We start from the raw sequence: 18,158 nt of genomic DNA, 5'->3' as shown, positions 1-18,158 counted from the left end.
GCCCCTTATAGATGAGGTCCCAAGGAGGGGGCACCTGGCCAAAGTCGCACCATGAGTGCAGGGCCACACGGGGCCAGGGCCGGCTCCTGACCCTTCTAGAGGGCTCCCACAGAGAACTCCACCCCTGCCCCTCCCCACACACAGAAGGGCCAGCTCAGAGACACCAGGCCCCATCTGTCTCCCAAGCACCAGCAAGCAGGGCATAGCCTCGGGGGTGGGGACGTGGCCATCAGCAGGCACCAGAGGCACAATCCCCTCTGCCACAAACACCCCTCACAGGCGGCAGCACTGCTGAAGATGGCCCAGCCTGGAGTGCAAAAGGTCCGGGGCACTGAATCACCAAAACGTCCATCTCCCCAGGCGGGAAACTGAGGCATGTGGTGAGGGGCACTTGTCTGAGCACCACACTAGGGAACCCACTAGAATATGCTAGGGTGGGGGCATGGATAGGGTGCATGTGACATGCCATGGGTTCAGGGGTTCCGCTTCCCATGAGCACGTTTACAACACTCAGGCAGCCCCGAGGGTTCCTCCTCCTGAAGCCCTTTCATGATAAACGCATCCATTTTTAGAAAGAAGCCTCTTTAATGAGGGCATTGTTTCCAGATGCCGACTCATCACTGCCACACATGAGCCTCTCCCTGTCTGAGCCACTGGAGACATGGACAGCAGCAATGTGTCCGCGGGGGATCCCCAGCCAGCCACTGTTCCACCAGCCGCCCCTTCCACCCTATGCCTGCCACTGTCCATCAAGGTCCCCCGGCCAGAGGAAAGCCCTACCTATGGCACAACCCAAATCCCACCAGGTGGCCTCAGGGCTGGGGCACCACAGCCAAGCCCGCAGCCATGGGCAGCACTCCCACGCTCAAAGAAGGCCTCTGCCCTCCTACCGGGGGCCTGCTTGCTCCTCGGGTGACAGTGGGAGGGATACCCCAAAAGAGCAACAGCCAAGGTCCTGGTCAGGCCCACAGCCCCTCAAGGCCCATCCCACCACCCTGAGGTTCTGGGCAGCCTCTGCAAGGAGACCTCCCTCTTCCTCCCAGATTCCCCCTAGGCCTGCCAGAGGTATCACACAACCGTGGGGCATTAAAAGGATAAAATCTCAGGACAGAGATAAAGGGTGCTGGCACATGATTCCAGGCAGCCCCTGACTTGGGAGAATCCCGGGTTCAGAGCAGGGTGAGTCACTGTGGCCTGTCCCTCCAAGACCTTCCCCAACATCATTGCAGGGCAATTAACTGTCTGCTAAAGCCCTCACAGCCTCATGACCAAAAAATAGCTCAGTGCCTGAAGTTAATGGTCAGAACTAAGTCTCATTTAAGGCCTCTGGGGGAGATGTGTTTAGAAAGAAAAGAAAAACCAAGAACAGTGTACATGGATTTATTCCATCCCCCTATGTGATGGCCCCAGAGAGCTCTAAGCCAAGGGTCTACCTCACAGGGGACAAAGACCTTCCAAGGCTCCCAGCCAGCCCTGTCCCTCACAGCACCTCTGTAAGTTCAGTCACTCACCCACTTCTGGGCCACACTGCCTGGCTCATTGTTCTCAACTGGGAAAGGCCATGGGCCTGGCATGGGAGACAGGCCTGAGCACCCGAGGGCAGCCACGCATCTCAGGAGGCAGGCCAGCCAAGCAGGGACCCTGGAGCAGAACCCCCGCACAGCCATGCGCCTGAGGACCTCTGCGCCCCTCTCGCTGCGGGGGGGCTGACTCTACCTCTCCCGCAGGCTCATCCCCGGGCACCGAGTAAGACGGTGCAGCAGGCATGGGGTCACTCTAGCCTGGAGCCCTCACATCACAGCCAGCCACAGAAATGTCTGCTACACAAATAACAGAGCCACACTGCCCTCCTGGCCAGCTTCTGTGTTCCTGTCCTCGTGGAGAATGTGGCAAGCCCCAGTCCAGCGCCCTCTGGTCTCCCCTTGGCCCTCCCAGCTCGCCTGTGCCTGCCACCCCTCACCCAAGTCCCCTTCCACACCCCCAGGCCTGCACAGGCCTCTTGGGCTGGACTCCCCACTGGGTCTGTCGTCCCCACTTCCTCCAGCTGCCAATCAGCAGACCAACAAGGGGCGGGTAGGGCTGACTGGGGAGACGCATCTCAGCTGAACACAAGAGTCACCCCGGGGCAGCCTTTGCCACTACAAAGGAATGCCGAGTTCAACCTGCTTGGGATGCAGCTGGCATGGTGGTCCACCAGCACCTTTCTGAGTCAAACATTGGTGAGGACACCCACCCAGGGTAGCTTCAGCCAGGCTGGTCAGTCCTGTGCACACACCACCTTCTCCTCACCCCAGGCCCCCCTGGGTGCTCCTAAGCCCGCCGTTTCCAGATGCCAATGCCAGTCAATGCCTGTATATTTACCCAGAGAAAAGGGAGCCCACAGGCCCATCCAAAAGTCACCAGAGGCCTGGTGTGGGAGTATGAAAGAGAGATCAAGGTTGTAATTCAAAAGAAAATGAGATTTTCCCATTTTTATTCTGCTCCTGCTGGCGATGGCGCTGGCCCAGGAGGCCTGAGGAAGCGAGCTGGGAGGAGGGAAGCCTCGCACAGGCGATGGCAAAGGGTCCCCCGGCTGCCCTTTCTGGTCTGGGGGTCAGGTCATTCCCCCACCCAGATAAGCACTTGGAAGGTGCTCCTGCAGTGAAAAACCAGGCCACCGCAGGTCTTCAAAGCCCCAAGCAGCAGGAATACCCAAAAAAGCCCCCAAAAGTACTCGTTCTACTAGACGAAGAGAAGAGGCCAGGCTAGGAGGAGCCCCGGGCAAGGCTGACAAAAAGGATGGCCTGGGCCAGGCACGGTGGCTCAAGCCTGTAATCCCAGCACTTTGGGAGGCCGAGACGGGCGGATCACGAGGTCAGGAGATCCAGACCATCCTGGCTAACACAGTGAAACCCCGTCTCTACTAAAAAATACAAAAAACTAGCCAGGCAAGGTGGCGGGCACCTGTAGTCCCAGCTACTCGGGAGGCTGAGGCAGGAGAATGGCGTGAACCCGGGAGGCGGAGCTTGCAGTGAGCTGAGATCTGGCCACTGCACTCCAGCCTGGGCGACAGAGCGAGACTCCGTCTCAAAAAAAAAAAAAAAAAAAAAAGGATGGCCTGGGCTCCTAGAGCTTCCCCAAGTTCCTCCGGGGTCTCCAAGCACCATGGATCTGATCCAACTGCTTCACCTCACCTATGGGTAAACGGAGGCCTGGGGAGACTGGTCAGAGACTAAGGAAGAAAGAAAATAATCAGGAAGAAGAAGTCCAGGAAGCAGATGTTTGCATGAAAACATCGACCCAACCCTAAAGCCCTCATATAAACAAAAACAGCTTCAGGAAAGAGGCCCAAGCAGCGTCAACAGAGTGAGCGCTGAGGAGAGCAGGCAGGGGTGAGCGCAGAGCCATGGCCCAGATCCGCCAGACAACAGACGCAGCCAGGACGGCTGTGAGCCCAGGGTAACCGGCACCCGCAGAACGCTGTTGGATTTTACTCGACTCTATGCCTTTGTGTTCTGCGTGGAGTTTCCCGAGCATGAACATGCATTCAGTTGATCTATTTTTATTTTTTAAAGGCTTCAGGCAGGAGCCTCACCAACCCTCCTACCTGAATTCTTCATCTTTCCTGAGTCATGGACCACTTTGGGCTCTGATTAAAGCTGCGGTCCCTATTCCAGGAAAAATGCAAGGCTGCACAGTCATTTTGGGGGTTCAGAGGTCCCGGTTAAGGAGTCTGTGGATGCACTGGCTGATGGGTTGCAGAGCCCCACTGCCCATGTGACCAGTGCAGAGAGGAGGACAGGCTGCTGAGAGGCCGCAGGGGCTGCTATGGGGCCATGGGCGACCCCGAGCTGGCCCAGGCATCTGCCTCCTGTCATGACCCCCAAAATAAAGCAAGAGCCAGGAGGATCACGCTGCTGCCTATACCCCTGCCTGCGCCCAGGGGTTCCGAGAGCCCAAGTGACCCCCTCCACTGCAGCCACGCCCACGGCGCATTTGCTGTAGGCAGGAGGGCAGACCCCAGAGATGGCTGCTCTCCCTCAGCCTCCCTCCTGCTCAGAGCTTGGGTTGCACCAAACGAGGGTTTTTTTCATCCAGGGTGCACACAACATTTCCGCGCCACACACTTCAGAGCCGATCGTGTTGCCCACAGCAGACCAGCACTCACGGTGGACAAGCTTTGAACTCAGTGGAGAGGGATTGGAGTCTCCGCAGATCAGAGTAGCCCTGGGGTTGGGATGCCAGCAAAAGCGTTAAGCAACACCCCAAGGCCTCCTGACCGCTCCTGGGGTCCTCCAAACTCCTAGTCTTGGGGACCACCCTTCAGGGTGGGGGCACCAGCAGGAGGGCAGGCAGCATCCCGAGGGCCTCCTGACCACACTCCCTGCACTGTTCCATCCAATCTGTCAGCAGAAGGAATGTGACAGGGCAGAGCTGGAGCAGGCAGAGGCATCAGTGGCAGGCTCACCAGAAACTCTTGGCTGACAGGAACAGCTCAGCAAAAGAGGAGCAGCCGGAGGAGACTGAGAGGCCTGATGGGTTGTCGAGGATACCGGGGGCCTCCAGGGCCATTGACATCAGAGACCCCCTTGCCTGCCATGGCTCCCCCCACCATCAACACTGCCATTGCATTTCCAGAATAAGGCAGTTTGGAAAGGTCTTTCTTCCTGGTGGTCTAGTGGCTTAAAAAAAGAAAAAAAAAAAAAAAGAAGGGGCTTTCATGTGACCTTCCCAACTAACAAGGTCGGGGAAGCCTCCGTTTATGGATGAAGCAAGTGTCCCACCCAAGTCCTAGCATGGGACAGGTTGGGAGCTGGGCTGGGGTCGGTGTGACCCAGGTCCAGTCTCTCTGTGTGCTCTGCTGCTGTAATCACACTGATGTCACCCTGACGCCCCCCTACCCCCGACCAACACACCAGAGGCTCGGTGAGTCACCACAGGAGAGCACCATGAGGCTGCACAGGGGCCAAGCCCAGAGCCAGAGCCTCAGCTGCAGTGCTAATGGTCTCATCCGCCAGGGACGGCCAGAGTAATGGCCGGCAGCTGGACACAGCGGCTCATTTAACCCCAAGAGGCACCTGCCCACCCCAGCCGCTGCCAAGGGTAGGAGGCAGCACAGAGGGCAGGAGGGGAGGAAGCTCAAAGCCCTAATGACAAGGCCAGGGCAGTCTGCAGCCTCCCGGTGGGGGCGGGGGCGGCGAGTATGCCTCACTGGCCGGTGTCCAATCTGCCCCTACCCCACCAGTTTAAAAGCCACATTCTTTGTTTTCTGATCCTGAATCCTTTGTGGCCTCATTTCAAGAACAAGGTGCTGGCGGCTGGGAACCAGTTGGCTTGGCTCTGCCGGGGAGACCCCTGGAGCTGTGCAGCCTTCTCTGGGCTCAGGTTTCCTGCCCAGACATATGGACCCCCACATGCACCGCTCAAGGCTACCAGCCTCTCCTACATGGGCAGGCCTGGCACCCATGGCCGCAGGACATCCTCCAAGAGCCTGGCCTGGGGCTGCGGAGGCTCCCACAGCTCCCACAGATGCTGAGTGCATGAGGGCTGCAGGTCCCACATCCTATAGCCCAGCCACCTGCAAAGGCTGCCCTGCACCTCAGAGGAAGGGCGAGATTTCAGTCTGTGCAGGGGGCAGGATGGGGGGGGGTCACCTGAGGGCCTGCAATGTGCCTTCTGCATGGCAAGTTGTCCTGGGGCCACAACTCCAGGGCCAGGGTAGTAAAGCGCTGCAGCTGGTGGGGAGGTGGCAGGAAGCCCTGACGCCACGCTCAGGTGTCAGGTTTCCTTTATTTTTGAAATGGAGTCTCACTCTGTCACCCAGGCTGGAGTGTGGTGGCATGACCTCGGCTCACGGCAACCTCCACCTCCTGAGTTCAAGAGATTCTCCTGCCTCAGCCTCCTAAGTAGCAGGGATGATAGCCCTGCGCTGCCCAGCAGAATTCCTGCAATGGTGGCATTTTCCTCATCTCGCTGTCAGCACGGTACCAGCCCGTGCGAAGGCAGGGGGTCGGTGTGGCTGCATGTCACTTAATAGTAATAAAAGTGAGATGAAGCAGCTACATGTGGCTAGTGGACACCACTCGGGGTTAGAGCCAGGAAATCTTGACTGTGATGGGTTGTGGGTTAGGCAGGGGAGCAGGAGTGCAGGGGAGAGAGGAAACCAAACCCAAAAGACACAAGGTGAATAGCATAGTGACCAGTAGCAATCTGGACACCTGAGCTGCAAGGCCAGGAGCAAGTGGTAGGGAGAGACTGCTCAGCCGGCCCAGGGCGATGTTTTCCCCCAGGCAGGAGGGGCTGGAGAAAGTGCTAGAAGTTGCTCAGGGAGGTCCTAGGTGAACAGCACACCACCCCATTCTAGAAAACAAGCCCATGGGGACATCAAATGCCATCAGGAAGTTGAGATGAGAAGAGGCTGCTGGACAGAACCAGAGCCACCAGGGTTTGGGACTGCCCAGAGCCAAGGAAGGAGAAGGAAGGAGGTGGCCTCAGCCTCTAGGGTTTATCCCCCGGTGAAGGGAGGAAGGCCAAGGGGCACAGTGGTAGACAAGAGGGGCTCTGTGTTGCTTTGGACCAGGAAACGTGAGCCTGTTTGTGGGGAAGGAGCCAGAGGACAGACCAAAAAGGAACAAGAGAAAGGAGACAATGGCGGAAGCGGAGGGAGGTCCCCCAGGAGGGACTGGGCAAAGGCAAGGGGGAGAAGAGGGGAACCTTCCCCTGCCAGCCAGGACAGAAGGTGCTGAAAGAGGGAGAAACTCACTTCTTAATTTTCTGGAGAAAGGGTGGGTGGGTTGGGGGAGTGTCCCATTGTCCCACCGGAGCCGCTGAGGGATATTAAGCAGCCGGGAAACAGAGCCCTGCCGCGGGCAATGTGGCCGGAACCTGCCACAAAGGGCCACTCCCAGAGCGGGCTCATTAGGGAGCCGGGCCGGTGCCGTGCACCGTGACAGGCGGGAGCATTCAGGGCCCCACACAATCAGGCCCTTGTGCCAGGCGGGGGAGCACCACGCTCAAGGGAGCCTCTGATTCCTAGACAAGAGCGGGCCTCCTTCTTGCCTTACAACCTGGGAGCCAACGGAAAGACAGATTTGGGAAGACAAAGAGATGCTTCCCCTGACAGTGGATGGTCTATTTTTGGAAATGGGTCGACTCTTCTCCATAGCTGCCGTTTTGGTGCCACCGGCCCTGCCTGCCTCTGTCCCCTTCAAAACAGCCTGGAAAGGCCTCTACCTCACCTGCCCAGCCCGCCAAAAGGGGGTGGCGAAGGCAGCCGCCTCCATGGGGATGCCTGGCAGCTGATTCGAGCTCCTGGGGCAGGGAGGTAGGGGTGCAAGCCAGGGTGCGTCCAGGGCCCAAAACGGCATTCCACGGCCTCGCCAAAGCCACCTCCCCAGCGGCTGTGCAGCACAGGTCAGCGAGGGGACAACACAGGCAGGGTCGTTTACCCCTCACTGCTAACATGAACTGACACCGGCCTCCCAACCCTGGCCGGCCAGGCTCTGTGGTGCCCAGTGTGGGCGCAACCTCGTCCCTAGCTGGCCTGCTGGCAGGGCCCATGGCTGTTCTCTGGGATCCTGGCTCTGGCCACCCAGCAGAACTCCAGAGCCTTCACAGCCTCCAATGACACCGGGACCAACTGTGCCCATCTCTGGGGCTGGGCACAGGCACTGGTATTTTTTAAAGTTTTCTAAGTGATAGCTAATATATAGCCATAGTTAGGAACCACTGGTAAAAGCCAAAAGGTATATATTTTAGTAATTATTCAGGGGAAATGGGGAAGGTGGGGTTGTGCAAATCATCACCTTCTTGGGGAGGTTTGATTTTGCTGGTGGTGGGGGCAGGGGACAGGGGCAGGGAGTAACTTATTTAACTCGGTGCCAAGTGTACAAATGAGAAAAGAAAGACAGGTGGGCAAAGTGGGTCAACCACTATCTGGCACCTGGTCAGTCCTTCCAGGACTGTTCACTCCTCCCTCCAACACTGACTGTGCATTGCAACAACATTCTGGACTGGGAGAGAGACAGGACAGCAAACGGAGGAACCTGGAGTCCAGGAACACTCAGGCTTATCCCCAGCAAACCTGCACCAGGAATTGAAGCTCGGTGTTCTCCTCTTGCACTAAACCCGTTACTAAGTCCATCAGATAGGGGAGGCAGGTACTTCCACTGGGGCCCTGCAGGAGGGGAGGCTGGGCCAGGGTCTCAGCCTCAAACAGCGTTTAGACAGGTCACCATCTCTAGCTCCCACAGTGGTACCCATGTGGTCACAGGCAGCCTCACCATCCCCACCTGCCCAAAGGCAAGGACCAACCACCAGGCAGGAGATAAAACCCAGGCTGTAGGGTATAGGAAGAAAATCCCCAGGAATATAAAAGAGCTGGCTCATAGGACCACAGAGTGACCAACAGGAGGCAGGATGGTCGGGGAGGCCACCCCTTCCTTGTGGCTCTGAGTCAAAGGGCCAGAGGAGATGAGGGTCCCTGGGACTCTCAGCTCAGCCCATCCAAGCTTCCCATTTTACAGACAGGAAAATGAGAGCCCAGGGAGAGGAAGGGACTTACACATGGTTGGGTCTCAAGTGGGCTGAAGCCGCTGGTTCAGTCTGGATTGTCCAATCCACAGAACAATGGTAATCTCCCAAGACCCCCAGGCACGGGGCATGTCAGCTGACGAGGCCACTCAGACCCAGCAGGTGATGTGCCTGCATATTTATCAGGTGGGGAGCATGAGAAAGAGGGGGACAGGCTATAAAGTTTCCAGTTTCTAACAGGACTCCTAACAGGTAACTCTGGGTCCCCTTGGAAAGTCCATCAGAAAAGGTTAGAACTGGAACTGCCCACACCCTGAAGGAAAGCCCAACCCAGCGACTTCAGGGTCAGTGGAAGAGGCTTCAGAGACCCTACCTGTCCTGGCCCTGCTCACTGCCCCAACCCTTGTCCTGGGTCCCCACTCATCCATCACCCCAGCTGAACCCAAGATGCAGGCGAATGCCCACCACACGCCTTTGCTCCGGTTCTTTTTGTTTTGGTTTCATTTGGTTTTGGTTTTGGTTTGTTTTGTTTTGAGATGAGTCTTGCTCTGTGTCCCAGGCTGGAGTGCAGTGGTGTGATGGCTCACTGCAACCTCTGCCTCCCTGGTTCACAAGATTCTCCTGCCTCAGCCTACTGAGTAGCTGGCATTACAGGCACGTGCCTGTACACCCAGTTAATTTTTGTATTTGTAGTAGAGATGGGGTTTCACTATGTTGGCCAGGTTGGTCTTGGACTCCTGACCTCAGGTGATCTGCCCAGCTCAGCCGTTCTTTCTGCAAAGCCTGGTCTCTTTTCTCACCTGCTCTCTTCTGCTTTACTAAGTCCATCTTCAAGGCCCATCTCAGTTCCCAATTCAGCCACCCCTCCTCTGAGCTCCCAGCACACCTGAAGAGGTTAAGAGACCAACTTGGGCATTTCCTCGAGGCAAAGTGGCATGATGAATAATCACACACACAGGGCAGGGGAACTGGGACATATCAGCTGGCACAGGCTCCGGGGTCAGCTGGACGGGAGCCCCTGGCCTGGCCTGGCCCGACCCTGCCCCTGCTGTGACTTGCCTCACCACCCTGGGCCTGTTCCTTAGCTGAAACGGGGACCCCAGTGGGGACCAGCAACTTTTGTGGGAGGCGAGTGAGAGAAAACCCAGTTGCTCTCAGCACAGTGCCAGGCACACGTTTGCTCCATCCAAAAGACTTTCAGAACCTGCCACTCTGTGCCAAGAGTGGGAGTCAAGAGGACCAGAGTCCCAGGCTCATAAACTCCCAGAGGGACCGATAGCAATGACAGAGGGCCCCAGGCGGGCAGGGAGGGCTCCAGCACCCACGTGGCTGGCCCTGGGCTGGGCCCCATCTTTCTCAAGTCTCTTAATGCCTTAGGACTCCGTGAAGTTTGCTCAGGGGTTTCCAGCTCTCCCAGGCCTGGCATTTGCTCCACTCTCAGATACCATCAGCCGCAGAAACACAGTCTACTCAAGAGCTTTTCCAGGGGCAGACAGGGGAAGACCTGCCAGCAAATGTGCACATGGGCTCTAAGACACGCCCCACATTACAACTGGGAAGGGAAAATGCCCAGCTCTGAACTGAGGAAATGGCAGAATGTCTCTGCTGCTGAGGAATCAGGAAGAAAAAAAGGGACTCAGACCCTCACCTCCTCCCCAGGGCCATCCACTGTAGTGAAGCATGCTCCACGCCTCTGTTTGAACAGCAGACATAAGGCAAACCCAAGAACACGTACAGGCAGTCAGTACAGTCCTGATCTTTCTGCTCGCCACCCCCCCCCCTCGCCCCGAGAGCTGGAGGTCGACGATGAGCTGCTGAAGAGCAGGCACCCATCCCCCAGTGTCCCGGCTCCAGGCCTGTCTAGAACCCTCTGCCTGTGTAGACAGGGGATGTATAAGTGACCAATCCTGGGTGCTTGCTTAGGGGAGGGGGACCATTCCTGACATTTTATGGTCAAAAAAGCATCAGGTCCCTTCAGCAGACAAGTTTGTTCCTCTATCCCCAAGCCTTTGGGGATGCTACTCGGGTCTCTTGTTGTTATGTAGCAGGGAGATGAGAATTCTGAACCCCAGAGCGGTCCCTGCCTGGATCCCAAATGCTGATCCCAACCACCCTAGACGTAGGGGTGGGAGTAGCGGGAGGCAGCATCGGCGCTGGGGATGGAGGGCACAGTAGCCACCTGGGAGTGGCATCATCTCCCACAGGCGCTGCCCTGCCTAAGCCCCGCCCAAGAGCTCAGGACGCCTGCCCTAGAGGTCAGAGGTCATGAGAAGGCTGACAGCAGCTGAGAGCAGGACTTTGGAGCAGGCTCACCAGGTCTGGAAACTACAGAAGGTTCTGTCCTGTGGCCTCTCTCCTGGCCAGGACCTCCTCCCAACGGAAGCCCTCAGCTTCCACTCCCTGCTCCCCTAGCCCAGCCCACACTACAGTGGTCACCAGAGTGATGCTCCAGAACCACCACCCCACAAGCCAGACTCCAAGAATCACTACTCAGGAGGCACTCAGACCTCAGAGGCAGTAAATGCTCAGTGAGGTTCGCAGATGCTTCCCTTCCTCCTGAAGATCAAATTACCACCTGTGAGGTCAAGTCCCGCTTGTCGCCCGGCTCTTGACAACCAGACCTGCCCTCCCACCTCCGACAGTTCTCAACCAGATTCCCAGAGCTGTCTGGGATGTCCACAAGCCCCATCCTCAGTGGATTCAGGAATGCCCCTTCTTAGTGTCCACGCAACCTCCCCTGACACAGCGCTCCCCAGGCCCAGAGGCAACACAGCCCACCTGGGCCACTCTTGTTTGTGGGCACTAAAGTCTGAAAAGCTGGGACTTTGGGGTCTGCCCTGTGCGGGTGCACACAGCACTAACCCCGCTAAGGGTTATCTCCCCGCACACATCCTGGGTCCACCTTGCGGGCCCCAGGTTCTCAATGCCATGCTCCAGACCCCACTTCCAGACCTTGGCCATTCTTATTCCTGCCTGGAATGCTGGCCCCCTCCATTCAACTAGATGAGGACTCAGCAACTAGATGAGGACCCTAGACTGGGCACGAGCGTGTGTCAGGGGATCTCCCGCTCCTACCCAGGGGAGGCGAATCCACAGAGGCCAGGAAATAATGAAAGGACATGGAACCCATCCTTCAAGGCCCAGTTCTAGGATCTAGACATTATTAGCCTCAGGATACAGATGAAGAAACTGAGGTTTAGAGGCTCAGTAAGCTGCCATGGTCATAAAGCAGGTAGCAAGGCCAAAAATCACCCAGGGCTCTCTGACCCCAGAGCCAAAGCACTGCCCAGAGGGCTACACTGCCCCTCAGCATGCCTGCTGTCGAATGCTGCAGTGGGAGAAGGAGCCTTCGCACAGCAGGAGCCGCTAGCCCCCAGAGGCTACACGTATCACTCATTACACCCTCCTCCCTCAACCCAAAGGTTGGTAACATTTTCCTACTTGGCAGAAGAGAAAACAGAGGCCCGTGGAGGCTCAGGAACTTGCCTAACAGACTTCCAATTCTCTGCGCAAATGAAGGCAACAAGCATGGATTGGAAAATCTCCATGGGCGGAAAACAGATTAGGAGCAAACCACTGATTTCCTTGTGTATCATGTGCTGGTCCTGGGAACTCACAGGCCAGGCCTGAGCAAGAGGTCTGGTGGGGCGACTGCTGCGGTGGTAAGCCAGCCTTGTGCAGAGAAGTGAGGGAAGGAGAAACCAAGAGGTGGGGTAGCACAGCCATCGCAGGAAAGGTGGCCCGCCCTGCACCGCCTTCAGCCCACTCCTCCATGCCAAGACACAAGGAGACAGGAATGAGGCCCAGGGCCTGGCATCCTGGGAGGAGGTGCACTGTCTCTGTGGCAGAGGTCACCAGCCCCCTGGAAGTCCCTGGGCAGAGGCACAGGGCCATGGGCTCAGAACTCTGACACAGGAAACCGAAGACGCATCCCAGGCCCCCTAACCAGCCCCACAGGACCTAGAGCAAATGACCGCACCACCACTCCAAGCCCTGGTTTCCCCATCTAAGATATGGAGATGCTGAGGTCTCCCTCCTGGGACCATTTGGAAGCTCTGAACAGAATGGAATTGGGACCGGGATGCTGTCTGTGACAAACTGTGAAGCGCTGGGCACAGCTTAGCCACCCCTGGGTCACCTGCCTGGGAGCCTCTCAAGGCCAGCCCTCCTTTCTGAGGCACAGCATCCCAAGGCCATTGATGGATCCCTTGGGACAGGATGGGGAAGGAGGAGGGGGAAAGGCTTATCTAACCCACCCCATTGTCTTCACTGACCTTTGCTCCCCAGCCTAGCTGGGTTTAGGAAAAGCAGCCTTATTAGCTGAGCTGCTGCACAGAAAAGACCTATTCAGAGTTAGCGTGCTTGTTTTTTTAAAGGCCTAGACCACCCCGTTCCATCCTCCCTCTTAAACCAACAAAAACACAAGCAGGAGAACAAACCTGTCTCATTTTGAGAAGCTCAAAATTTTAATCCAAACTTTAAAAGGTAAGTGGGGCTCATCCACAGGCTTGCTAGAATCCTGGTTCCTCCGGGTTGGCTAAAGGGGAGTGGACCATGGAGGAGGTTATCAGGGGAGGGGAGGAAATGCCTGGGAATGGGCAGGAGGGGGCGTGGTGCCTGTGGTGGGGCACAGGAGACAGGCGGAGGGGCAGGTGGGAAAAAAACTGAAAATTCTTGTGTTTGAAAATTCTATCAATTCATGAAGGAGAACCTGACCTTCTGGGGTTGGGGTTTACCTGCCTCAGTGTGCCACAGTGGACTACAGCAAAGCACACCCCAGTCCCAAGACCAGTCAGCCCAGACCAGACCTCTACCAAAGGCAGCCAAAGCCAGCCAAAGCCAGGTGCAGTGGCTCTTGTCTGTAATCCCAACACCTTGGGAGGCCAAGGCAGGTGAACTGCTTGAGCCCAGGTGTTCAAGACCAGCCTGGGCAACATAGTGAGTTCCTGTCTCTACAAAAAATTCAAAAATTATCTGGGCATGGTAGCACATGCCTGTCATCCCGGCAGCTTCAAGAGGCCAGGGCAAGAGGATTACTTGAGCCCAGGAGGTTGGGGTTGCAGCGAGCCATGGTAGTGCCATTGCACTGTAGCCTGGGTGACCAGTGAGACCCTGTCTCAAAATAAATAAATACATAAATAAACAAACAAACAAATAAAGCAGCCAAGGAGAAAAGCCTATTTGCATATACATACACAATACGCAGGCCTGCCAGGCCAGCCTCAGCCAGGGCTGCCTTGCATACAGATGGGCCACCTCCCATCTCAGCCCCTAGAGTCCTCCCAGGGCACCCAGCAGGGCTGCAACTGCCACCAGCTCCCCAGAAAGGAGAGCAGGGCCACTGTCCTCACCAGCTCATCAGCAAGCACGGCCACACAAGAGGCTCAGACACAAACATTCAGGTGAGCTGTCTAAGCAGCAAGCACTTTTGAAGAGGAAAACAAGGTGTGCTGGGAGAGCCCCAAGGACTCTAACAACAAGAGAAACCTACTGTGTGTAGATCCTGACCTCATTCAACCTTGTGTGGATAATGGGGTACTCTGGGTTCTGTCCACCTTACAGAAGAGGACCACAGAGAGGCTTGGCCAGTTAATAACTTGCCCAATATGCATGGAGGAGCTGAGATTCAAACTCAAGACACCTGCGCCTCTGGGTAATGGGGTTCAGCCATCTGCTCAGTGGTCGCTGATAAGGAAGTGACACTTCCCAGCACGGGAGAAAGAGGGCAAACCTGGGTCAGGAATCAAGAATAGGGAGTCACCAGTGTCCCCTGATTAACAGTAACAGCAAACATGACAACAGGCCAAGGGCACAACAGATTCAGACCCACGGCCTGAACAGGAGATGATCATGGCAGCAAACCCACCCAGGACAGGTACTTCCAATGTCAGCCACCTTCCCAGACAAGGCTAGGAACCCCTCTAAGCCTCGACTTGCTTGTCTGTAAAATGGGGATAATACTGCTTCCCCAGGGTTCCTGTGAGGAGAAGCAAAGACCAAGCATATGAGGCGCAAGCCTGGGGTCTGACCCCACTTTAGACACCACCCAGAGAGAGATTCATCATCTCCCTCAGCTCAGGCCCAATCTTTGTTCAATTTAAAGCTACAAGTCCCAGAACAGAAAAACCCAGTTTCACCAGGAGAGGTGGCTCACACCTCTAATCACAGCTACTTGGGAGGCTGAGCTGGGAGGATCACTTAAGCCTGGGAGGTTGAGGCTGTAGTGAGCCCCATGAGTGTTCCACTGCACTCCAGCCTGGGTGACAGAGTGACACCCTGTCTTGAAAAAAGGGGGGGAGGGGAAGAAAGAAAGAAAAACTCAGTTTCTAAGAGAAGGGCCTTTCCTGGTTTCCAAGCATTCCGTTTATATTAGTGGGATAACACCCCAAGGCCACACGTGGCTTTAAGAGACAAAACTTCACAATAATAATTCCATCTGTAACTGAAATTTGTAATAATAAGGCTGAATTTTCATTTCACCCCAGAGCAAAGGTTTGCTGCCACAACATGTGCAGCAGTCCTGTGCTAAGTGGACTTGGGGGAGGATGGATTCTGTGGGAAACCCTATACTTCAACCCCTCACTGGTCCCCAGTGGTCCCCAGTGGGGTGGAAAACTCGGTCTAGCCTAGTCCTCCACTCCTGTATTATTCACTCTCGCAGCTGACCCACTGAGCCAGACTGGGACCGCATCTCCTTGCCCAAAACATGACAGAGACTTTCCTGCAAGTATGCTCTAAACACTCCAGCCCTCCAGTGTCCTGCAGAGAGGCACTCTCGCCAAGTGTCATTGATGACGCAGCTGAAAACCAGAAACATCTCATTTTCCAGCCACGAGACTGCAGCAGTCTGCTCCTTTGTACTGCCCTTGGGGAAACCGAGGCCCAGATAACTGACCCTTCAAAAGCCCCCCAGGACGGCGAAGTCAAAGGGGCTGTGGTGCTCTAAACAGCCCCAACGAATTAAACCACCTAACTTTGCACTACTCTCACTGCCCTCAAGCAGCCTGTGGTGGGAGGTGGGGGTGGATACAGTGTTACAAAGAGAAACCTGAGTTGTAGCCATAGATTGCTAATCAGTAACAAAATATCCCTCTAAACCCAGTCAGTCCTGCCTTGAACCCACAGGCTCAGGATGGTAAATAAAGGAAAAATATGCTGCACTGCCCCCGCCCCACCTCCATGGGTATCTCTCCCACCCCGGCCCCCACCCCATCACGCCTGCAGAGGCCACTTGGCCACCAAACCAAGGAGAAAACGTCCCTCCCCAGCTCAGGCTGAGAGGTCCTGGGGAGGGCAGTTATTTCAGGCCTAGACACACTTTCTCTGAATTAGGAAAGGCTTTAAAGGGAACCAGAAAGGGCTGTTCATTCTCCACCTTCAGGCAAAAAGTTCAGGCAGTTGTAACTACCAGCAGAACTGGAAGCCAAGCAACCAAAAAACGTGTAAGAACAGGGAGGCCCTGGATCCGCCGGCAGGGAGCAGAAGGGCTGAGCAGGGGGCTGGGAGAGGGAGCAGGCTGCAGGCTCCCACAGTCCCAAGCTGGGGCCACCCTCTGCACTGGGCGCAGCAGTAACATGGGCGTGGAAGACAGGCGCTGACAGAGGCCAAAGGTCCTCCCACCCACACCCTGGTCACGGATGACCATGGCACTCACTTCCTATAAGGCGACCAACAGTTTATAAATCCTTTCAGAAGGTTTATCTCCACCTCAAACCCACGAGGCAGAGGTCATCATCTCCATTTTACAGACAAAGAAACGGAGATAGAGGAGAAAAGCTAGAATCCGTTCCAAATACATCTCCCTCGGGAAAGTCTTAGAGTTTCGGCTGAGAAAGGTCCCGGGACTAGAAGGGCGGAATTTATGGCAAACCAGAAAGGCTCTGAGCCCCAGGCCTCTTCCCAGCTGCCTCTGGGTCTCAAGCAGCTGCCTGTGCACCCTCCCAATCCCCGCACCCTACTGCAGAACTCCCGCCACTGGACACACGTGGACACTGCTTGGTTTGGAGGACACCTGTTGCTGCAAGAGGGGAAATTCACCTGTGCTCAAAGAGGCCTTGTATCCTTTTCTGTTCAGAACTTCCCGCTACTAGGCAAGGATTTCCAAGGCTGGGATGAGGCGCCCACCGCCAGCCCAGCAGTGACAGACGCCAATTTTGGCAACCACACCCGCTAGAAACTTTCCTGGGACCGGACCGGCAGCAGGTTCTGAGCTGGACAGAAAGACGCTCCACCACTGGACCGGCCCACAACCGCCCAAAGCCCCACTTCGGGTGGGTGCGGGATCCCCTGGTCCAGGATCCATGACAGCTGGAGGAGGAGTCTGGAGTGGCGGCCGCACGAGTGGGACCGCCGGGGACCACCTCCTCTCGCCGCAGCCTGGGGAAGGGGCTGCAGCCAGGGAGACCCGCGCTGCCCGGCCCGTGTAGTCCTTACCGTGCAGACCGTTGGGGATGCTGCGGTGGTGCGGCGGCGCCGACAGGTCGTCCAGGGACCGACGTGTTGCTCCTGCCTTGCCTTCGGGGGCCTTGTGCGGCCCAGGGGGCAGCAGCGGGGGTGGGACATGGTGGTGGTGGTCCGGGCTGCCGCCGCTGCCCGCGCTGGACGTACTGCTGCCGTCGCCCACGTCGCGGGCCCCCGCGCCGGGCGCGCCACCCGCCAGCGGCCCGCTCAGGCTGGCCTGGCTGTCGATGGAGCTGCGGGAGCCGGCACCGCCCCCGCCCCCGCCGCCGCCGCCGCCAGAGCCCCCCGTCGCCGCCAGTGCCGCGCGCTCCTCGTCCAGCAGCAGCACCAGCTCCTTGAGCTCCAGGTTCTCGCGCAGCAGGGCCTCCTGGCGCGCCTCGAGCTCGCGCAGTTTCTGCTGCGAGCGGGCCACCTCGTGCCACACGGCGCCGGCCGCGTGGCGCCCGAAGCGCTGCCACTCGCGCGCCAGCTTGCGCCCCTTCTGCCGGTCGTCGTCGAGGAAGCAGCAGAGCTCGCGCAGCTCCTGGTTGTCGTCCTGCAGCCGCTGGTTCACGTCCTTGAGGCCGCGGATCTCCAGCAGGTGCTGCTGCAGCCGCCGGTTCACGTCGCGCATCAGGCCGCCGTGCTCCAGCATGAGGCCCACCTTCTCGCCCTCCGCGCGCCGCAGCCGCCGCGCCAGCTCCTCCTTGCTCCAGCGGAGCAGCTCCTCGTCCGGCACCTGGCTCAGCTCCTCCGACGCCGCCGCCGCCGTCGCTGCGGGCTTCGCCATGGCGGGGCCGTCACCGCGGCATCGCCCTCGCCCGGCCGGCGCTTCCCCGCGCCGGGGCTCCGCTGGGCCGGTCCGCGCGCGGGCGGGGGGCGGCCGGGGGCGCGTGCGGCCCGCCCCGCCGCCTTGCGCGCCCTCTCGCCGCGCCCGCCGGGGCTGCCCGGGAGCCCGCGCGCCTCGGGGCTGACGAGCGGAGGCGGCTGCTGCGTCGGCGGCCGCGGAGCCGGGCGCTCTCAGGGCTCTGGCGAGGCAGGCGGAGGCCCGCCCCCGGCCCAGCTCCGGGAGCCCCCGCCGCCCCGCCCACCCCGGGCGGAGAGTGGGCGGGGCTCCGAGGCCCGGCCCCGCCCCCGAGGGCGACGGGGGAGCAGAGGCGCGACCCCCGCCGTCCCCCTGCGCGGTGCCGCCCGCCCGGCCGGTGCCC

The 18,158-nt window shown here is 57.9% G+C and overlaps 1 protein-coding gene across 2 annotated transcripts in view; it reads right to left on the bottom strand.

The window, feature by feature from the left end:
- Positions 1–18,139, bottom strand: part of CCDC85C (coiled-coil domain containing 85C) — a 94,678-nt gene extending 76,539 nt beyond the window's left edge. The window contains exon 1 of one of the 2 annotated variants that reach the window (XM_033191370.1): positions 16,945–18,139. In XM_033191370.1, the coding sequence (XP_033047261.1) occupies positions 16,945–17,740 (796 nt within the window). In that variant the 5' untranslated portion in view covers positions 17,741–18,139. The remainder of the gene's footprint in view (positions 1–16,944) is intronic. The other variant, XM_033191371.1, reaches the window with a different exon arrangement.
- Positions 18,140–18,158: the final 19 nt, after the last annotated feature.

Source organism: Trachypithecus francoisi, unplaced genomic scaffold (assembly GCF_009764315.1).
Source record: "Trachypithecus francoisi isolate TF-2019V2 unplaced genomic scaffold, Tfra_2.0 Lachesis_group3, whole genome shotgun sequence".
NCBI lineage: Eukaryota > Metazoa > Chordata > Mammalia > Primates > Cercopithecidae > Trachypithecus > Trachypithecus francoisi.
Note: the sequence above shows the minus strand (reverse complement) of the source record. Positions and strands in the feature narration are given on the sequence as shown.